The 23,394-nt window shown below is 40.5% G+C and overlaps 2 protein-coding genes and 1 long non-coding RNA gene across 3 annotated transcripts; 1 reads left to right on the top strand and 2 right to left on the bottom strand.

Annotated features, from left to right (window-relative positions):
• Window positions 1-424: 424 nt before the first annotated feature.
• Window positions 425-3,764, bottom strand: LOC145444954 (large ribosomal subunit protein uL3-like). The gene is made up of 8 exons (XM_080323034.1): window positions 3,646-3,764; window positions 3,288-3,480; window positions 2,889-3,057; window positions 2,040-2,175; window positions 1,280-1,466; window positions 1,101-1,220; window positions 769-911; window positions 425-710 (listed from the first exon to the last, which is right to left on the bottom strand). The coding sequence occupies exons 1-8, from the start codon at window positions 3,646-3,648 to the stop codon at window positions 456-458; spliced, it is 1,206 nt and encodes a 401-aa protein (XP_080179160.1). The 5' UTR covers window positions 3,649-3,764; the 3' UTR covers window positions 425-455.
• A 9,119-nt stretch (window positions 3,765-12,883) lies between these two features.
• On the top strand, window positions 12,884-21,625 carry LOC145444815 (uncharacterized). Its single transcript, XR_013916801.1, has 2 exons — window positions 12,884-13,030; window positions 21,307-21,625. It is a non-coding gene; the product is annotated as an uncharacterized LOC145444815 (long non-coding RNA).
• Window positions 18,165-21,325, bottom strand: LOC145444814 (lactadherin-like). Its single transcript, XM_080322831.1, has 5 exons — window positions 21,033-21,325; window positions 20,206-20,247; window positions 19,723-19,878; window positions 19,499-19,665; window positions 18,165-18,665 (listed from the first exon to the last, which is right to left on the bottom strand). The coding sequence occupies exons 1-5, from the start codon at window positions 21,286-21,288 to the stop codon at window positions 18,516-18,518; spliced, it is 771 nt and encodes a 256-aa protein (XP_080178957.1). The 5' UTR covers window positions 21,289-21,325; the 3' UTR covers window positions 18,165-18,515.
• Window positions 21,626-23,394: the final 1,769 nt, after the last annotated feature.

Here is a 23,394-nt window from a genome sequence, read left to right as displayed (position 1 = left end):
CAATATGAAAAGTGCCAGCTATAAAGGGGCTATGATTTATCTCTCCAAATGGCAGAGCAGTTTCAAATAAGCTCGATACTAATCAAGCAATATTTGAAGAGCTTCTTGGAGATACAGAACTTCAATATATTCATATTGAAATAAACCCGAGAGTCAGCAGAAAATATTCAGGTTTATTTCATAATCAAGCAATGTACATCGAACTATCAATGTCACTACACCACAAATCTTGAAGCATACCTCTCACGAAACCCCAGTTGCACGCCTCGCCTTTCAATTACAGCACGTGGTTGATTGTACGGCGACCGCACGAGTCCCGAGGCAATAGCCACAATTTCAAGGACTACAACGTCGGGTCCGCCGATAATGCCTGCCTGAACACCTCGATTCTCCCCACCCAAGTACCACAAGCAACAACACAAAGTTTCATTCAGGCATTATGTATTCTATCAAAATCACGCAGTAGCGGCTTGGCGGTCCTTTTTCAGAGGACCCATAAACGCGCGCTTTTCTTCCAAGGTCTGGAAGCGACCGTGACCCATCTTGGACGCGGTGTCGATCCATTTCAACTTGACCTTCTCAGTGGCGGCGCGTTTGGTGTGAACAAGCAAGGACTTTCTGAGCGTGAGCACACGCTTTCTGATTCCAATGCAGCACCCTTTGATCATGATGAAGTCGTTCTTGACTTCACCGTAGTGAGGGAAACCGCCCTAAAACATCAACTCATCTAGATATTTGAGTCGATTGCATATTTTACAAGCTACATACCACTGGAGTGATGCTCTTATCAGTGATATCGGCTTCAGTTGAAGCGTTGTTCTTGATAAGCTTGCCACCTTCTTTGTGGATACCGACGCCAACACGGTAGATCTTCTTGTTGATCTCAGTACGGTGATGGTAGCCCTTTTGACCTGGTCAAGACAAGAGTAGGCACTAAATACACGCCATTCGCAAACTACTTTAATGGATCACATCACAAAGACTCAGCAGGAAGGCAGCATTGGTGGTAACTTCATTAAAATCAGGTACCCTGGCAAGGGCACACATAACAATGCGTATCATCACAGTCGAACAAATACCAGCTGCACACGACTCCTTACCTGAACGAGCCACCGTAAAGCCAACACGGGCAGGATGCCATGCTCCGATACAAGCGACCTTGCGCAGACCCTTGTGAGTTTTACGCGGAAGCTTCTTTGTATGCCACCTTGAAGTGACACCTGCAATACCACTAGAAATTAATCAAACTGTCACTAAAGAAGCAAATGTCAAGACTTGCCTTTGTATCCATGGCCCTTGGTGACTCCGATGATATCGATCATTTCGTCCTGAGCAAACACATCGGACACTTTGACCGGTTTCTCCAGCATGCCTCTGGCAAACTCGACTTTGTCAGCAATGGATCCACCATTGATCTGAACCTCCATCAAGTGCGACTTTTTCTGCCTGATCGGCAACATTCTCATCTGCAAATAGACAAGGAAAATCAAATACCCACTTGCAAATCTCATGTATGGGCATTTCTCAGTCTGTGTAGTCTTCAGACAAATGCCTCGTACCATCTAACATCAATACAATTCAGACAATCTACGATCATCATTCGACACAACTGCAATCAAAAGTGGGCCTGTCTATTTTGTCAATGCACTCGTTATACTTCATTCATCAAATACACGATGGCACTGCAATTTAATTGTTCATGTTCTTGTACGTTAAATGGAGTATTGAACCAGTGTAAATATTTCACAGTATCACAGACACTTGGCAGGAGGAAATTGTCAGCAACTGACAGAGATTGCTAGCAAGCTTTTTGCGTGTTCATACGTTAAATAGCAACGGAATCTTGATTGAGCGGATGAATAAGAAAAGACACCACAGTCATCAGTTGAGCAAAAGGTTCTCCCCAGTTTCGAGAATGAAACGATCAAGTATTCTCTCAAATGCTCTGGAAAAACTAGTTCAAAAACATAAAAGTAGTGCATTGGCAATATTGACAAAATAGACAGACCCTTGGGAGAATTACTCGAGTGTCATAATACCTGCGTGTGAGCAATGACTCTGATGACGGTGCAGTACTTCTTCATCTTTGCGAAATCGGCATCGATCTGCTTCTTTCCGTCTTCATCCTCCCATTTCTTGCACGCCTTTGAGAACGCCTTCTTTTTCGACGAGTACCTGAACGCCATGACGGGGATAGAGAACCAGTCTACTCGGCTTGCAGTCTCGTCAGCAAACGTGAGAGGAGACTAACAGGCCTAAGCAGCGCAGCAACGTTGCAGCCAACCGGTCAAACGTGCCACGGGAAGAGGCAGTAAGACTTTTGGTCGCTTACAAGTTACTAGCACACTGCAACTTGCATACTCGGTGCGAAGCTGCAACGAGATAAGTTGACCCGTCAAAATGGTTGAAATATCCCTATTATACATCTTCACACGATGCAATTTTGACCTTCCCGTGAATACACACACCATATCATTGACTAGCTATCAACAAGTGTAGTTAACCGACAAGTGCTGGCTCTGTATATAGCAGTAGTTGATTCCGTTTCACAGATAGGAGCGGGCAACAGGTATATGTGTCTATCATATGGTGTGTCCAGAAGTGCATTTTATAATCCATATCATCATCAGACAATGCGCACTATATACTACTCGCAGCACGCAATGCTGTAGTATAAGAGGTGGCAGAATTGCACAATCATCACTTATTTTGCACAAATTCCACAGCTCTAAACGTAGTCTCTAAGCACAACCACTTCAATACTATACGGTTCAAAACAGTATGAAGCAGTCTTGAAATATTAACTATAAGTACCATACTGGCGTTAAGCTATTATTACAAACAAAAATTTACACACCCCACGCAGATTGCACCATATCTGTACTCACCAGTTCTTGTAGAATCGTCTCTTGCATTCATCACTGATGTGCTCGGCAAAGATGGTAGTCAAAGTACGAAGGCCACGTGGAGTCTGGACATAACCAACAACTCCGAATACGATCATTGGTGGCGCTTCCAAAATTGTAACAGCCTCCACAACCTCTTTCTTGTTCATTTCTAGGATCAAGATCAGTATGTAGCATTGAAAATAATGAGTTAGCACAAGTTTATGGCGTAATACAATCCACATGCAAATAGCACATCGCGATTTGATCTAGCTCAGTGTTGCATCAACTATCAGAATTTCAAGACATTCAACATGCATATTCTGCCCGCCCGTCTTTATATATCATCATTAGTAATCTGCAAACACTTTGATACTCTACAACTATCATACATCAACTTACTTGAGCCTGGTCTGTCAAGATCCCGGACGACATGCGTCATTCCAGCTTTGTAGCTGATGAACGCTGTCAAGTGACACGGCTTGGCTGGGTCATCCTTCGGGAACGACCTCACCCTCCCACGATGGTGAGTGCATCGTTTGCGGGGCAAGAACCCCAGAGACCCGTGACGCGGCGCGGAAAACTTCCTATGAGACTAAAAACCGAAGTTTCTATTACTGCTAGTGACAATATCATTCGCGCAACTATCTTGAGTACATAACTTGACCGCTACTGCACATAACATTTGCCTAAAATACAACTCCAAACCAACTTCATAGCGATCAACCCAGATAAATACCGGACAAGTGAGTGGACTCACCATCTCGCAGCGAGTCAAATCCGAAAAGACTGTCTTCGTGGATTTGCGCACCGAGATACATCGTGTCTGTTCCGCATCAATTCGTCGCTTATCATAGAGCACTGAGAATGATCACTAAACCTCGGTACGGTTCGGTTTATTAGCAATTTTATCAGTTCAATCAATGATATATATCATTGGTTCAATATACCACAAAAATTGCGATACAATGAAAAGATAGGAAGCTGTAGAAACGACTTTGAGTAGTCTTTGAAATCAGACACCCACCTTGGCGGATACGGAAATGACTTTACTCGACTCGAGCCGTGGACTCGAGTCATTGCGCACGACTCGTACCAAGTCATATGACTCGAGACTTAGGCGGCCAACACCGACATTTCAGTGTAATTTCGAAGAATAGTAAAGTAATCACACTATATTCGTAGTTTATCTATTGGTAGCGGTACTTGGAAATGCAACCAGAAACGGTAAAAAGTGAGAAAAATGAGCGATATCACCAAACAGTTATAAAAATTGGTTTAAACAAGACTTTAACTGGAAACTGAGCAGTCAAAGCAATCACTTGGACCTGGACTCGAGTCACAATACCATGACTTGGACTCGAACCTCTGTCCGCTGACTTGGACTCGGACTCGACTCGGTGGTGAATTGAAAATGACTCGACTTGACTCGATTCAAAACTATAAAAGTGAGATTGACTTGTGACTCGGAGCCTTGTGACCTAATTGTTTACAACCCGGCTGTCTGAGTTCGAAGATTACTCCAAGTCGTTTCGACACCTTTCCGATCTTTTAATGTATCGCAGTCTTGCGGTGTACTGAAATGATGAAATCATCAGCAAATAATGAATTGAATTGAAAAGGTGGCGGTATGGAGCCATATTTTCTTTGAAACTTATAAACACAGTCTAGGGATGACTCAAGTTATAGAATACCAGTAATTTTCACATTTCACGTAATATAAATGACTTTGACTTGACTTATATGTGTCACTAGTCACTACCCAAAATAACTTGACCTAACTCGACATACGACAATTAGGAATATGACTCGACTCGGAGATAAATTTGCACGTCACCAACCATTCTACTTCACAAGTGACGTGATCAATACTAATCTTTTAGTAAAAGTCGAGCAAAATCGAGTACCTGAGGGATTCGATTCTGAATCACATATTACACTTCGAGTCTAGTATCACTCATTATGACGTCACAAGAGAATGCAATATGTTAAAGTAGAACAGTGGTCGGGAACCTTTTTTATCTAAAGAGCCATATTGGCCCTATTTTTTCCATTCTAGCTCCCAAATAGTCATACATGTCTATCAAATGTTACGTCACAATTCAAATTCCGTAACGTCAAGGTAGCACTAATCTGAACTCACTACGTGGGATTCGTCATGTGCGCCACATTTTTATCTGTAAAAACTCGTACTAATCATGCTAGTTGCCTTATTTAAGCTTGAGCTTGAAAATGGTGTTACGAGAACGTATGTTCGTCGCTATGCTCCTTTAACTGTGGGAACCCATGATCACATGCGCAGGTGGAGCCAAACGCGTGGTGACTACAGCAGTAGGCCTATATATCCAATATCCATACCTACTCTAAGCTGTGATACATAAGTGACGTCGGGTCAGGGGAGGCAAGTGAGGCAGTGCCTCACCTGTCATCAGGATGAGTGAACGAAAACTGTGAAACGTTTAATTATTATTGACATTTTCTATCGATGTTCAGTTCATTAATGACAAGATTTTGAAGATTTTCCTCCCAAAATCACACAATTTACATATGTAATGTTCGAAAATGAAGCACGAAACGAGAGGTAAGGCACAGACGGGCCAAGTCTCACCATTGGTAACACAATTCATTATAACTGATATTAATCGAATGTAACCGTAACGATTCTGAAAATCTAAATACCGGTCGACTTCTCAATTCTCAAAGTATTCGGTGGTAACACATAACGTTGCGCCACTCGCCTACATTTTATCGCCGGTATCAGAGAGAGCTACCTACCAATCAATAAGAACGTGGATAGCTATGACGTTGTTTGTAATTGTGAATGTATAACGTCCACGGCAGTTTATTTCGCACCGTAGATCAGGAAGACATTGCGTATTTGAAAATTGCGTTGTCCTATGGACGTCGCCATGTCTGCTATATTTTCTTTGGTCAATCAACCGAGATTTCGAGTCGAGTATATCCAATTCGCGAGGGATATTGGTCGCCGGGACAGCAACATAAATTTGAGGATTTTGAAAAGAGGTGTCCAAGGGATGTCCAACTCAACTCGGGTCGCGGGCCGGATTAAAAAATTCTTGATCGCTAGGGGGCAAGATCAGTCAAATGATCCAAAATGTTAACTCCGAGCCCACGACTTTGTTTCACTGAAATGCTTTATTATCAACCTCCATGCAAAATAGTAATATATATTATATCACGGATCATTTATGGGCTATATTCTAGCAACACCGTTATTCGCAAGCAATGAAATTGACAAAATTCGATGATTGGACAATTGAATTCGGTTATTAAACCGCTAAAATATAGTATCTGACGACGATATAGGCTAAGTTGGAATATTTCGATATTCTCCTTGCTTTAATCGTGATGCGTCGTTAGCGCTGCGTATTCGTGGTGGGAAGGTAAGAGATTGTAAACGAGGGCGCTGGGATTTCGTTCATCATTTTTATATCACCACTTCACCATTCGATTTCTCTGGACACTGGGGCTGAGGCCTAGTTGCCGCAATATTGATCAATTCAGTACAAAAATAGACATTCGGCAAACAATCATATTTTTACCCAAAAGAGCCAGATATGGCTCGCAAGCCATAGGTTCCCGATCACTACCCTATAGGATACCCCACTGTCTGATCTCTCAAAGACATGTTTGTGCTGACACGAGAATAATTATTCTCGCCGTCATTAAACTTTAGCAACAAATAGCTGCAATATTCATAAATTAAGTACAAAATTAAATATTTCCCAAAAGAGCCAGATATGGCTCGCAAGCCATAGGTTCCCGATCACTACCCTCTAGGATACCCCACTGTCTGATCTCTCAAAGACATGTTTGTGCTGACACGAGAATAATTATTCTCGCCGTCATTAAACTTTAGCAACAAATAGCTGCAATATTCATAAATTAAGTACAAAATTAAATATTTCTCAAAGAGACATAGCTTCTCAAAGAGACATATCAAATGAGCTATATATGGCTCGCGAGCCATAGGTTCACGACCACTGAAGTAGAAATATGTTCAAATTATGACACCACAAAGAACAGAATGCCTATTATCCGTCATATTGAAGATAGTTTGGTATTTTTTCGACCATACCGATTTCATTGCACTTCTTGACAACGTTGTGGGGTGATGATGACTTGGGAAATGTGTTTTCCAGTAACATTCTTAGCTTTGTACTATGTCTTGTATGCTGCGACACGGCCAATAGAGGTTTCAAGACTTCCTCAGTGGAAAAAGTATCGAAACTATATTTCTCGTTAGTAAATTAATTTTGAGTTGCGAGAAGCGTATAATTTCAGTACTCGAAAAATCGTCTTTTACTTCTCGACTATAGAATCATTAAAATTAAGACTAGATTCAGATTCGAGTACTCGAATCAATGTGCCCAGCCCTAGTTATCTGATTCTATGTGTTCTCGATATGGTCAGTGAAGTCACAGATATAACAAGCTTCAACAGGCCCCAATGTTGTCTTAATGACCTTGACTGACATAAGAACATCACAATTCATGCATAAATTATTCAATAAGTGATAATAATCGTTTGTATGGAACTATCTGAGGTTCCGCAAAGTTGAATATATGTATCATCTAATGCAAGGGTCGGCAACCTACGGCCCGCCAAGCGAAATCGTGGCCCGCTACATAATGTTTAGTTATCACGAGAATGCGGCCCGCGGTTTCATAATGAGTTTCAATCTGCAGTGCAGCACTGCACGAAAAAAATGCGGCCTACATCGTATTAGTCTATTGTTACGCCATAAAACGAAGGTGGTTGAAGTAGGAGATGGAGATAGACTAGACTGGATCAGTGCTTATCAATCGGGTGTATTTCGCAACCGAAGGTGTTTCATACTTTTTTTTAAAGAGTTTACCACACTAATGGGGTGTGACAAAGATGTCCTTCCTTTGCTTCAAAAACGCTTGGAACATCTCAGTCGCAATGACGGAATCTCAAACTGTTCAATTATAGATAACTAGCCTCCGTATGTTAGTTAGCCTATCTATAGTTTAATTTTCCAGAAGGCATTGTGTGCCAAGACAACAAACCTAAATAGTGTTTTGGCCACAATGGTGAAAACTGTTAATATGATTTTTATCTCAATAACTGAATCAGTTACGCCAGATATTACTAGAAGCAGAGAATCAATATGGCGATGTCATGTGGGCCTATATCTGTCATTTTCGCGCATCAAGTCGAGCAGCTATGCTTACAGCTATGAACTGAGAAATGACATAGCAACTTTCCTCGAAAACGCAAATATCGCCGACTCATAATCTTGTAATCGAAAATGGGTACCTCATCTTGCTTTCCTGGTACATTTAACGTCCCATCTGAACAAATTGAATTTGCAACTTCAGGGGGAAAACTACTAAATACATGATTTAACGAAATATCAGGGTTGTAATGACTCGAGTCATGACTCGACTCGAGTCAGACTCGAGTCACGTTTTTTTTTGTGACTCGACTTGACTCGAGTCATTTTCTTGAAATGGGAAAATGACTCGACTCGACTCGAGTCAATATTTGGATTGACTCGACTTGTACTCGAGTCATTATTCATGACTCGACCCAAGTCATTGACTTGACTTATTTTATATGACTCGAAGACGAAGAAATTTGCGAATCGTAGTAGCTAGACGAATTCTGCCGACATCGCTATTTGTCACCAATGCTTTCATTGCACTCGTCTGATATCAGATAGGCCGCCGTAAAAACAACACACAATGGTACATAGTAGCAATGCATTGTACAAAATCATCCAGTGATGAAGAGGTCATAAATACTCCGCAATCAAAGTACTCAAGACTTTTGAATTATACAAGCAAACAATCAAAGCAAAGTTCCATTAGAGCCAATGTAATGACTCAGATGGTCAAGTAGGCTACTTGGAAGAGACTGATACGCTCATGTGTAGATTTGAAGGCGATGATTATTTGCATTTTGGGCGACTAGAAATAATGGGTATCCAATGCTCTTCAGTGGGGTTCAAAAATGCTTTTCAATTCCTGCATCTAGTGCACCAGTGGAAAGTGTATTCAGTAGATGTGGATTTATATTCTAAGGCCATGCCGGTTTAATATATCTGAGGATCTCCTCTCCACTTTGGTATTTTTGAAGTGTAACTCATCATTGATTTGATCTGCCGTCTGTGAAAACACACAGTACCCTCCGTCCATTTGACGTTTTGTTAGGTATGTGCATTGTGCACGTGAGTAATAATGAATGTGTGTGATGTTTGTACAATAGGGCTGTTCAAAATTACTTCTTTTTTATTCTACTTGGTGGCTACTTGATAAAATTGTTATCTTGCATTAAAAGAACACTGAATCTGGTTAAATTTTTAAAAAGTATTAATCAATGATATGGGAGGAGAAAATTTTGGATTCGAAAATTAGTGGAGTATTTTTAGTGAGAAATTCTTTCATCTAATATAATTACATACTAGTGGTAAGCCGACTATTTTTTCATATCTAAAATATCCTACTCTAATAACTTTGCTTCTTCTAGTTAGAATTGAGCCAAATTTGCTATGAATCATATTTTCACACAATCTAACAATATCATGAGGTAACCGGTAAAATTCGAAAATCTCTATTCGTAATTAATCCAAAATTTTCTCTCATAGCATTGCTTTCTACCGGTTGGAATTGAGCCAAATTTGAGTTTTTTTAGGCAATCTAACAATTTTAAGAAGTAGCCGGAAAATTGGAAAAATGTATTTTAACAGCCGCATTGTACAATTATTTCTCCATGCTGTAACTGCGATGTAGTCAGTAATGCAATTGGGAAAACCTTTAGTAATATCCAAAGGTATCTGTTCTTTTGTCACTGCACATAACTGCATGCACGCTTTTACAGCATGCTGGCCTGGTGTAAATACCTCTACATAAACATGCATCTGTTGATTCTCTATCACCTTATGTGTAGACGTGAATTCGTAGATTCTCTATCAGATAGTATGTAGACTTGAATTTATTGGTTCTCAAACAGCTATTTGTGAGCTGTCGTCGATGTGCTCGTAATAAAAACTGAATGCTTGTATTTGTGATGTATCAGACTGATAAGACAGATATTTGATTTTAATTTCTAAGATTAGTAAAGTAATCATATTGGCGGCCTGTCTCGTCTATCTGTAGCATCGGTAAATGAGGCCAGGAACTGTCCGTAATCTACCTAAATAAACATGTGCCAAGACTCTGATGGGGACAAAGTAAGCATGTTTGGCAAGCAATGAGTTCGATATCACCCAAGCAGGATTGAAAACATGGGATGAACATGACTTCAATACTGTGACTCGGACTCGGACTCGAGTCATAACACTATGACTCGGACTTGACCCTTTAAACGGTGACTTGGACTCGGACTCGAGTCGGTGATGAATTGAAAATGACTCGACTTGACTCGAGTCAAAACCACAAAAGTAAGATTGACTCGTGACTCGGAACCATGCGACTTGGTTACAACCCTGCGAAATATATTGGTATAACGCCATTTTAATAATATTCAATAAGGAGTTGGTAAACCTTACTTAATTCCTTCAAGTGAAAACCCGATAAGACCTTTGTGAGTCGTATATTTTGTCGTGTGAACGCATATAACAAAATATGAAATCGTACTATGTTTTGTGCATGTACTCTCTCTCGTGGCTGTGAGAGATATGCGTAGGTAATACCACGTAGAGATATTCATTTCATTCTATTCGATTGACAAATTCAGAAGTACTGTTACGTCGTAGTACATTGATTCAATAAAGTTACAAGTCGTGGAGACAGAAACAAAATATATTCGTCAGTGTGATCCATCGAATACGTGTGCAACTGTGCAATAGACAGGCTTCGTGGTATACGTCAGCCAACGAGCCAATCCACGGCGCGGATTGCCGGTCGTCGAACGCAAAGGAACACGCAGCGAATTGTAAACGCAACCTTCTGGAGTCAGATAAAACACAACTACAACATCTACAATCACTCGCTCTGCGTTATAATGAGATGTTGAGGCCCATTCAAAACAAATCTGTGACTCTGGAAATGCCAACAGTACAAAGAAAATTATGCTCACTTTCCTATACAGGAGGAGAGAAAATCTAGTACAAACTATACATTTGTAACTGTGATACGAAATTTAACTACTGAATATTCACCCGCTTTTCCGACATTCCTTCTCTACAAAATGAATTCTGACTATTCGGTACTCCGTTTAATGTGGACGCCAATACCATTTCCTGAAAATTTCAAATGGAAATGCGATGCAGTAGAATTGAATGACAAATTTCATACAAAGAGCATATGGCTGCATGACTTTGACAAAGAGTACGTTCTTAAAATGGGTCTTTATCCCAGCTTGACCAACAATGCAAAAGAAATTGCATCGACTTTTGGAAGCACGTACGCATGTTAACAGTAGTTTTGAACAATGAAATTCACGAAGAGCAAGCTAAGATCACGTATTTCGGACGTCCATTTTGAATAGGGTCTGATTCTTGATTCATCTGACTTGTTACCAGAAGTTGAAAACCTTTCACAAAGCAAGCTGCGTCAATTGTCACATTTATTCTGTGTTGTTGAAGTGTAAATACATGGGTCTTCTGATTGGTATGATTGAGATTGCAGCAATGTAGGATAATATACCGAAGTGAGCGTAAAATATAGTGCTAAGAAAAATTCCGACCCGCCAAAAAGTTGTACACCCGAAATTTGGCCCGCGACTAGCAAAAGGTTGCCGACCCCTGATCTAATGTATGTCTGCGTCCATATTGAGCAATATGTGTTATTGCAAATATGATTTACGAGTTCCTGTATAATGGGCTATAGTTTTGGATTATCGATGTACTTTGCCTTTTTTGGGGCGCCTCGACGGTTCTGTCTACCCAGCTTCCCAAATAGACCTTGCGTATGTCTGGGCGAAAGTCGCGAACGTTTTAATCATTGTACCAGGCGGATAGCGGAACATTTTCAAATCAACCATAAGGTTGGGTACCACTGTTTTAAAGACACATTTAGCGAAATTCACGAACAAAAAGCTCACGGATCACCCAATTATTAATTTATGCAGGCCTTCTTATAACCGAATATCCGTTATTTGAATTCCGCCTGAAGGGTATTCAACTCATAGGAACTTTGGGGTAGGCCCTACTGCGCAACGCCGTTGGCAGATGTGCATTGTGCATGCTTTGAATTCAATAGGCATATATGGTCCGCCTTCCCCTACGTCAAGGGCGAGCAACATACGGCCCGCGGGCCGGATCCGGGTCGCGGAGGGATTTTGAGCGGCCCGCAGAGAGTTTCTACCGTGGAAGTGAAATTCTTATCTGAAGGCATTAGCAAATCTTATGCGTCACAGCATGAATCCAAGTTTGCCAACCTGAGAAAAGTGGTCATGGAACTATACTTGTTTTGTTAGGGTCTGCATACATTTGCGAGCAAACATTTTCGACCATGAACATAAACAAGACAAGGCTGGGTTCCAATTTAACCGATGTTCACGTGCAGTAGGGCTGTTCAGAAATAACTTTTTTTCCCGGATTCAAGCCATTCACTGATTAAATTGTCAGGTTACCCTAAAAAACGCTGCACACCAAATTTGATTCGATTCTAACAAGTATAGGACCCCGCAGATCCAATTAAAATTTTTAATTTATTATGGAAAATTGAAAAAAAAATTTTCCAAATTTTTCTGCCAACCCCATGAAATTGTTGAGCAGTCTTCAAAGACGTTGCAAAACAAATTTGAGTCAATTCCGACCAGTAGAAGCGGAGTTATGTGAGTTTTTCGATGAGAATTCTCGGATTATCCTTGATCGGTGGGTCGGAATTTAGCAGTCAGAATTTGCACAAAGAGGTCGATTCGTTGGTCATACCCCCCTATTCAATTCATCCATAGTAACTGAAATATATCTCGGCTTCGACAGTATGGTTTGCATGGCTTTATATATATATATTGCGGGGCCTACGATATTCAATATCTATCGTAGGCTCCGTATATTGATTACATATATTTTTCCAGGTGACTATTTGTCAGAATTGTTACGCGCGGAGGAAAACACAGAAGGTGTTAGAGATACGATGCCACAGTCGCATTGCAATTGATGCTTACATGCGACAGGGGATATTTAGGCTACCATACAGAAACGATTCGAGGTCAGTTATCTATGCGTTGTTCTGTAAAGAATTTGAAATAATTTTAATCTATATCTAACAGCAGCAACTAGCGAGCCCTATCTGTTGTAGTATCCGCATAGCATTGGAATCATATACATTTGTACATCTAGCAATAACGATAAAGGACACATCGGTATTTTACGCTTGTGGATGCACTGTTGAATTGCGATCTTGTTCTCTTGTTGTCTTTCAAATTACCGAAAAAACGTGACACATTAGTTTCTCATCAACCCTCGAAAAAAATAATCTCTATTCTGATAAAATGACACAGAAGTAATAGTCGGTGTACACCATGTACCGCCGACGCAAATGACGTATTTTGATTATTCTGTAACGCCTCGCTACGATGAACAACACATTGGAACAGCATTATCCCGGTCACGCGATTAGTCATAACATTTAAATGCTGGCGGAGATCAATTTCCATTGCTATTATATGTCGCTGCGATTTTCGGAAAATTGTAATATATGAAAAAGGTTCACTGAACAGAACCTGCCAACGTTCGTTTGTGAACGTGAACCTCAAAATTTCTAAGGTTCACACACAGAACGTGAACCTAAACCTCACGTTCACACCAGACATGGGGTAATCGCGATTAGTAATCGTAATCGATTACGACGATTACAGCATTTTCAAGTAATCGTCATCGCAATCGATTACATTCGAAAAAATCCCGAAGAAATCGTAATCGTAATCGACTACTTCCCATATTTAATCGATTTCTTTGTGAAAGAACGATTACTTTTTATTTGTACAAGGACTGTGACATAAACTGAATACTCGTGAACAAGGAAGAGATATTATACCCGTTATTGAGAGCGTAAACGTCTGATTTTCAAATGCCACTGGTCATTATTACGTCAGAGGTAGCCTATTAGCTTTGCTCGTCTTTGCGTAAGAAGCGTCCACACATAGTAAATAGATATTGGATGTACATTAGTGTGATTGTAAAAAAACCCACCGTGTTGTATATCGGGTTATCAATACATTTTAGACACCACTACCTCGCAACAGGATAATTAATCACCCCTCTGCCTAGGTTAAAATAGCAACTTTTGTATTGATGTTTGGTTCTGCTTAGTTAAACTATAGAATGTAATAGTTCTAATTCTGTAGTTAAATTCAGTTCCACCGTGCTGCTTGGCGAGCAGTAGGCCTATATGGTACGAACGTACACCAGACAAAGGTTTGAAATTTTGTACTCGTCAAATAAAACATTACGGTTTCCACAACGAAGCATTAAAATCAACAGCTGCTGATATATATCATAACCTAGCCGTTGTTTTGCCGTTTTCGTAATGGCAGCTTGCAATACATTATCTTCATTAAGTTGAAGGCAGAATTTTATGTTCACTTTCTCGTATTCTCATATTATTTTACTCAAAACGGGCGCCAATCGCTATTTCACAATTCTTTATTGAACATTCGGACCTGCCGCCATAGCCATCGGCTTATATACCATGTTAGCGTGGGTTGTAGCTAGAATCAGGATCAAAACAGCAAAAGTTTCACCCATCCAAACATTGGTCTTGGGCCCCCATAGAGTAGTCAATTTTGAAGTTGTCAATAGTATTGGTAATTGCATTATATTGCGTTTTTAATCATATCTCAGCGCCCGATGGCCAGATTTACCTGAAGAGCAGGGGGCGCGTAATTCATAATTATAACATCTGGTATCTTGGAATAATTACTTTATTGTATGTTGTTAATTCGTGACCTCCGGTCTGTTATATAGCCAAAAGATATTGATTATAGTGGCCCGAACATAGCAGAATAAAAGAAAAACTTGCGTGAGACGCACACACAAATTGTCATGTCTAATGCTCTGTGGGTGGCCGGATGGCATTTGCATCGTGGGCTCATATTGAAAGGAATAGACTGTTAGTCACACCCACCCAGCGCGGCTATTGACAATGGACACATACCCTAAGTTTCGGCCAATGTCTTTCTTTAGTCGCACACTTCGTGGAGTCTCATGTTGGCCGAAACTGCACATGTCTTTTGATGTGTCGAGGAGCGGTATTGACTGGCACCTAAATGCCTATTACTATGAATTATACAAGCTTTATTTCATGAGGGGGAGAAGTATGCATTTTGAAATCAAGCTATCTAGAGACAGTTAAATCGCAAAGCTCAAAGAGAATTTCCAAGTTAATGAAATCTATCGAAAATACTCTTATAATTTATGTTGGTTTACGAAATACTTTTGAGTACCCTCCAACCACGCTCCCCACCCTATTGGGGAATTTGGGGTGCGGCAGTTATGGACCTGGCAAGAATGCAAAACGTTGTGTGCGATAAACCGTCCTCTATCAAATGGGCAATGGTACATTATGATGTAACAAGGAAATGTCCCATCTTTTGTGCAGACAGTTGTTATATCATTAGGCCTATTCAGCGTAATCCATGTATTGTCTTCCAATATAGCTACTACGATGCAAAATGAATGTAATCGTGAGTAATCGTGATTACTTTTCCAATGTAATCGTAATCGACTACTTCCTGATTTTGCTGTAATCGTAATCGTAATCGCGTGATTCAGAAGTAATCGTAATCGCAATCGATTACATTCATGAAGTAATCACCCCATGTCTGGTTCACACCATCCATAATAGAAACCAACAGCCATATTGTATAAACAACGGAGAGGCCTGCTTTGCAATAGTAATCTGCCGTCTACAGAACCCCTCACCAACGACTTGTGCTAGTAAAATTGTTATCCACATAAAGAAACTCTCCCACCCCCTAGCTAGACCAATGGCGGGGACTGTCAAACAGAGCTTATAATCTAAATCAGTGGTTCCAAAACTTGTTTGACCAATCGCCCCCTTATCCAGAATAGCATATCTTTATCGCCCATAAAGACTAGAGGTCATCTAAGCCTCATCCTTCTATTTTTCCGTAATATTCAAGAAGGCTATATCGACTTACTCAGGTAGTTTCGCCTGTATAATACTTTTACTTCAACAGCTTTTTTCATTGTCGTCTCTCCAAATCGACCAGTTTGGGAACCACTGATCTAAATCAAGAACAGAATTAAATTAAATCTAACCGCCGTAATGAGAACTACATACGGTAATATCTCTGAAATTTTGCGAAGGTGCAGCTCGATACCGCGGTTACGTCACAGCGTGAAATTTTAAACTTGGTTACGGCCCATATGTGTAATTGTTTTCATGATTTCGTACACAGATGCATTTTTATTCACTGAGCATAGGCTACCACAAAAACAGCAGTCCAGTCTTCATATGAGAACGGACCTGCGTCAACCGAAGTGACGGAGGAAATATACGGCTCAGCGCGCGTTGGTACGTTCACGGCCACTAATCTGAGACTAAGCGGCGATCATGAACGACTGATAAATGGTTATGAAAATACCACATCACCCCTAAGTGTCATGAAGCCTCATAATCGTGAGTCAAGGTTCCGATCATCAGTCGCATTTACGAGCATTGCTCTCACGCTAGTTGACTTTTAATGTGTATGCGAACCGCACAGAATTTATTAACGTGTGACGGTGTATTGTGGACAAAATCGCCGGACATAAATGATACAATAATGTCGCACTTGATCAGTCGTTAAAGTTATCGCTTCTTTACAGCGTTATATCTCTCAGATCTTCACATACGCAGATGAGGCGAGTATCCCTCTCTCGCTTAACGGAATTGCGAAGAAATTACTGTTTTATCGCTGAAATCCGAATTAGAGTTATGTCTTTGCAAAGTTCCTGTCGTATGACAATATCCATTACCGTTGTCTCTCCACACTTCTTGGAAATAAAGAGGTGGTAAGAAGTATCGTATGGGCTCCATCAATTTCATCCGTTCAAAACACATAATGCGCACGGTCAGACTCCACTTTCCCAGATTAGGACACGCCATGGGCTGCCAGATTACGATATTAATAGGTAAATGCTAGATTGCGAAATGCTAGTTTCAAACGCTATGATGGATCGTATTTACTGTGATGAAATATTTCGTATGGGCGACAATGCGGTGTGAACGGAACCCCGCAACCCGCTACCTAAATTATATTCACCGATACGTGCGTGAAATCATATTAGCCTACTGTGCGCGAAGTGCGACGAAAATTCTGGTCTTCACTCAACTTTTTTGAAAATTAAATGTTGATATTCCGTTAAAACAGCCCCGAAATTCCTCAGGCTATCTTTCTACTTGGCAAACTGAAAATAGCGAAAAAGTAGAAGTAACGGGAAATCAGATCTACTTGAGTAAGTACCCAAGTAGTGGAACACTACTTGAGTACTTCAAAAAAGTAGAAGTACTTCGTTACTGACCACCTCTGCGTATACTATAGTGCAGGGGTGGGCAAACTTCGGCTCACTCTTTGAGCATTTGTTGGTGGATCTTTAATGATCGCACGCAGATGCGTTTCGACATTTGCTGTAGGATTGACCTATAGGTTGATTATAAATTGATGCATTCTATCACATACTAACAATATGCGTATTGTTCTCGTGTTGTTTCTTTCCTGATGGTTTACGTAACACTCGTAAAACTTACGGGAAGGTGACACTACAGAGGGCTAGAAATTTGCAATTGAACTCTCGAATCGAGTTCACATAAACCAGTGGTTTTTAAACTTTTCAGCAGGCCGCGACCCAAATCTGAGTTGAATCTCGCGACACAGGCCTCGTACATCAAAAAGAATGCATTCTAAATATTAGTATGCTACGTTCTACGGGCATCCATGTATGAAACAGCGAACGTGCAGGGCAGTTATAAATAATTCCTTCTGCGGGTTCCGTACTGTCTGTTCAGTACTCAACTACTCATATTGCAAGGATGGAACTGTGCCGATGCCGAGCACTTCAACGACCGGACAGCATATCATTATCCAAGGTGTTGACTACACAGAGACGGTCATTCTTGGCCAAGGTTTTATCGCCGTAGATCTTGTTAGCACCGCCATTTTCCAATCTGGATATTGGCCAAAACTTTATGCCGCCATGTGTTCCGGTTGGCCTCAAAATACCCTTGTATCATATTCCCACCCGCTCGCTGCACACACCTACACTAAAGCATCCCAACGGTCTCCGACGGTGTATTCCAGATAAACCAATGTCTGATAAATATTATCATGAACTCAAACCAATTTGTGCAATAGGCTACACACAGTATACCCTCCGTCTATAATTATCCGCCAAAATTGGGAATAGAATACGAAACCTCGGATAGTTGAAACGAATTGATATGATACTAGTTCTAGGTCTGTAGACATTCCTGATACTGCGGATACTATAGTCCAAGTAAATAAACAATCTTGATTTTTCATGAATATGCAAGTCGCACCATGTAGGCGTAGTATCAATACATAACATAATGGATATTACAGCTTTTTAAATTTAGGGGAATACAATGCAATCGGCAGATTTTATTTCAAGACTCAAGAAACAGTATACAACTTTACAAATGAGACAATGCAAAAAAACATTTGCGTTATTCACAGGCAATCATCAGCTTTTATGATATCCATGCGAAGGCAAATGTGATCATGCCATGTCTGCGGATACAGCCGAACATATCGACAAGTCTTTGGTTCTGGAAACCATCCGACGACTTTCGTATGCTGATCAGCGTTTCCCCGAAATACCTTAAAAAGTGAACAAATATGGCGTAATCTGATGATGCAACAGCTTATTCGCTATAGGAACCCGTTTGCACGAGAATGCTGGTTATTGCCTGGTGGGTGAAATTAATGCGAAGAGACAAATTTCGACATTTATTGATGTGAGACTTTCAAACGTCACAGCATCTTGTCGGAGTTTGCCCATTTGTTATGCATGAACTTTCGAATGACGTGGCTATTACGTCAGGCTACAAAATATACATTTTGATTGCGTACCTTCCGGGCTTCATGAAGGAACACGTTCTCTCTAGGTTTTGTACGGCATTTCTTGCGTAGATAGGGAACTGATAAGAGCATGTCATAACATAGACCTAATCGAGTTTCAGAACGATGGATACGGTGGTCGAAAACAATATCATTCATTTTTCCACATGACCTGGTCCGCTTTGAAGAACGTTTTCTTTATCCGGGTATAGGCGTGTAGGCTGCGTGAACAACGAGGGTATCTAAACTAATTTCACCTATACCTAACCTACAGTTTTGAGCTCAAATCAGTAACTATTATCTTACTTTAAATTTTATGAAGTATAGAAAGTTGCTTTTAAACGGGTTTACTACATTTATGGGCGAATTCGTCGTAATCGACACTCAGCAAACTCTGGCGGAAACATGATTCTGAAACTCCTTACTAGATATTGTGGGGCCAGTTTCAAATCTTCCGGTTTATCGTTCTATTTGAATTAGATTTGGCATGTCATATGGCAAATTTTTATTCCATCGGCTCTTGGCCAGTTTTCATTCTAACCCCTCCTGTCAAGTGTTTCTAATGGAATCATAACAGCATTTCGCATACGAACTTTGTCCGATTGCCCCTCAGCTATAAGCGATAAATGAGCCTCGACATCTCCGCAAGCCACTTTGTATGAAATGACCCAATGAGGATGCGATGGCCGGCCTTGGATGACCACAGCTGCAATCAGGCGAGGTGTTCCCAGGTCGACTTGTATCCATTCGCTATTAGACACTAAAATATTAACTATAATTAGATATTCTGTGACATGTGTAATTTGTTAATACGTACATATGCGCGAGCACCAGGCCCCGACGCTGGTTGATGGTATAGCTGAAGAGTCGAGACGAGCCCACTTTGCCGCGTGTCTATGATCGTGATTACTAGATGAAGTCATAGATGAGTCTGGTATCGATCCACTTTTCAATCCCATTAGGCAAAACTGGACTAGGAATATGTTTATGCAGTTAGCATTTTGGCAGGCCTATGCATATACTTAATCTCTCTGTAATATTATTCCATTATACTCCAATAACTATTGTAAGTTGGTAAGAACGTCAACTTTGACAGTTATTTAAGTGAGTACGGTATTGATTTTCTATTATATTTTATTACTTTTCTACTGTCTGCTACCTTCAGGACTTAAGTTTCTAGAGTTGGATAACTGATTCTATATTTTTCCTGGCTTGCCCCAGTCGATTTCACAGCATTAACTCTGCTGTTATGCATATTACCGGACGCTGATTGGACCTCTTATGTCTACTATATACTCACGTGCAACTGATGGAATCACTCGAAGAGCCCGTTGCACAATACCTATAAAAAGACATTCGATTTTAGTGTGATAGAAACCCAGAAATTTCCATTTGGGATCGAGATAGAGCGAGAAAGAGATGATATTCTTTTTCGCCTGCACTATCGAGATGCTTTGACGACGGAGATACGATACGACCGTAAAGCCTACTAGTCTGCACCCCCGTTTTTTTCCTCCATGCTATTGATGGATACTAGCATCTAGCTGCGGATACCAGTTTTCGAGTCTTTGGTCTGACCCGGCCGGGGATCGAGCCCACGACCTACCGTGTTTTCATCACGTTTACGAGTGAAAGTGTTTAAGTAAAATAGCCCCTGACAACTGATTTCGATAATTACACCAATTTGTAGCATATCATTTTGTGTAAGTCCTGCATATACACCCAGTAATTTCGAAAGTTTTTGCGACGTCTTGACCTAGTCTACTTTCTTCAAATCTTCATTTTCTACTTCCACTTGAAGTTGTTTTGACATGTCTTGGAAATCGCTGGACCAACGTTTTTTGGGAGGACTGACGAAGTATAATGTTTCGCCACTACGCCACTTACGATTTAATTTCCAACACTACAGCGTGGGTTACTTGGATCCGCTTCCAGTTTGCAAATTATTGTCTTTATGGTGTAGAATTGCGGCAGGGTCGTAAAAATTCCGTCAAGTCGACGTGCGGTTCATAAAGCAGTGAGCAATTAATATTGACCGGTTGTCGCAAGTCCGCACATGGGATATGCATAAAGACGATCTCGATCTCTATAGAGATAGACTACCAGTAATTCTACTTATCAATTTACTTTTCCATTCTTCAAGTTGCCTCTGTATTTCTGACCCATCTGATAAGTCGCCTTTCTCTCCTTTACTGCCTTTGCTGCCCTGCAAACCGATCGGGCCTCGCTTTCCTGGTGTCCCTGTACATTGGGTACATCGTTCCCTTTGATGCCCTCTGTCTTCAGTGATAACTGTAGAGCAGAATTCCAAAACATTTTGTCGGTACGCATCCACCAAAACGCACAGACAGATTATTAAACAAATATGGAATATCGACTTCATTACTTTGTCTCTGTTCAGATATCAAACTACAAGCACAACTTCTAATGAAGACATCCAATGCTGGAATCGGTTCAAGTTGACTATATGCATAAATATATATATATATATTCTCGCGTGATTTTTTTAATGTACCTGATTCGAGCGTGTATTTAAAACCTAACGCAAAGTATGATTTATGTTTAGCAGGTGTACGTGCTTGTTCTTGGCTGTCATCGTTTAGGAGACGAGCACTTCTACAGTAGTTTCAGGACATGTTTACGAATGAAATTGTCACAACGACTGGATGAAATAGCCACGGCATCACCGTAACTGAATCAATTCTCGAAAATTACACCAATTTGTAGTGGCATCATTTCGTGTTAGTCGTAAAGATGCACCCAGCAATTTCTTTTGGGAATTACCTATTTGCGTACTCTTTAAATCTTCACTTTGTACTGCCACTTGAAATAGTTTGGATATGTCTTGAAAATCGCTACTTGTACTTGTAATTTAGTAAAAATCTATAGTATGCGTCGGTTCGAGTTCAAGGTGGGCTATAATAGATTGTTTACTCACCAGACATATAACACAGGTCGACATATTTTCAAGATGAAGCAATATTGTAGTAACTACTTTTCTTGGTGTCTCGCTTATTGACTATGATAGTATCAGGTAGCGCAGGTGACGATCATTTTCGGACTAACAATGTTAGATATGGCTCTTCCATTTGTATTGTAAATGCTAGCAACTGTTGAGTTTGGCCAAGAAAATGTCGTTGAGTGATAATCGCAAGAAAACTAATTACGAACAGAAAAAAACACAGATTTAAAACAGATTGAAAGGAAAAGTTTGCATTCAGTGATAATAGAGGTAAGCGACTGTGCCTTATATGTCAAGATTCGCTCGATAATTACAACGATAGTAACGTGAAACGTCATTACGGAAGCAAACACCAAAACTTTGCCACGGGTTATCCAACGAAGACATATTTGCGGATTAATAAGATTACTGAGCTGAAATCTTCCTTAATTGCTCAGTGCACTTTAAGGAACTGTTCCGCACTGCTTTGACGACACACAAGCCTCTTTCAAACACCTTGCATGCAGCCCAGGTGGAGGCGCTCCGTAACACCATTCACCACACAATAAACTTCATTCGATAGCCTGCATTTCATTGTGACGGAATAAATTCGTATTTCTGAATTTTTGTGTTCTAGCTCTTTTAAAACTAAGATTTTTGATATGCGGCTCGCCCACCCCTGCTTTAGTGTATATACTTTAAAAAAAAAATGCAGTTACGGATGGCGTCAAAGGGTATTTGTGGTTGAAGTTCAGTCTAATTATTAGATCTTTTCACTTTGCCTATAGACGTCTCTCGGAATGGTATTAATCATAGTGACAGGCGAGGCGACAGCGTATAACTAAATCCTTTCGTCAGGCGGCATCGTGTATGCCTATTATCCAGAGGCGGTCACAAAGTCATTGTTTGGTAGTCAAGTAGCCTAAAACTGATGCCGTAAATTCATACTGTATTTAAAACGTAATATGTATGTCGTTTTTTTCTTCAAAATCTGTTGAAGTAGGGATGACAATCACCCAGCATCGTTATTATTTGATCGAGTGATTGTCGTAAGAAGACAATAACCACACTTGAATACCACGAAAAGTAGAGGTATTTCGTTTCTAGCTCTGACTATTATCATACACTTGACCATTATAATGGACAGTTACTTCATTTGCTGGTAACTATCCGCAGAAACAGGAAGATTTTCTTCGCGTTCCTCCCAGCGGGGATTACTCGCCCAATTGACATCGGTCAAACTGTCGCAGGGATTGTTAGCACAGCCGTTTTAATTGATAATACACATTTGAAGCTGGGATTGGATGTTAATATCCACGAACATTTGAAGGGCGGTTGGTGCGACCTGACGTCTTGATTGATAACGGCCAAGTTTGGGGGTCACGAAATGTTGTCGTTGCATCTTCGTTAAATTTAGATCGAACGAAATAGTGCTAAGGCACTGATCTGTAATTATTACCATGGATTTCCCTGCGTTCGTACGTTGTGAATTACAGAGCTCTGCATTGCATTACTCAATACTTGAATTGCGAGTTATTGTGAGAACAA

The sequence above is a fragment of the Botryllus schlosseri genome, chromosome 8 (assembly GCF_051294905.1).
Source record: "Botryllus schlosseri isolate E-star chromosome 8, Bs_hap1, whole genome shotgun sequence".
Taxonomy (NCBI): domain Eukaryota; kingdom Metazoa; phylum Chordata; class Ascidiacea; order Stolidobranchia; family Styelidae; genus Botryllus; species Botryllus schlosseri.
This window is presented reverse-complemented; position numbering and strand designations above follow the sequence as displayed.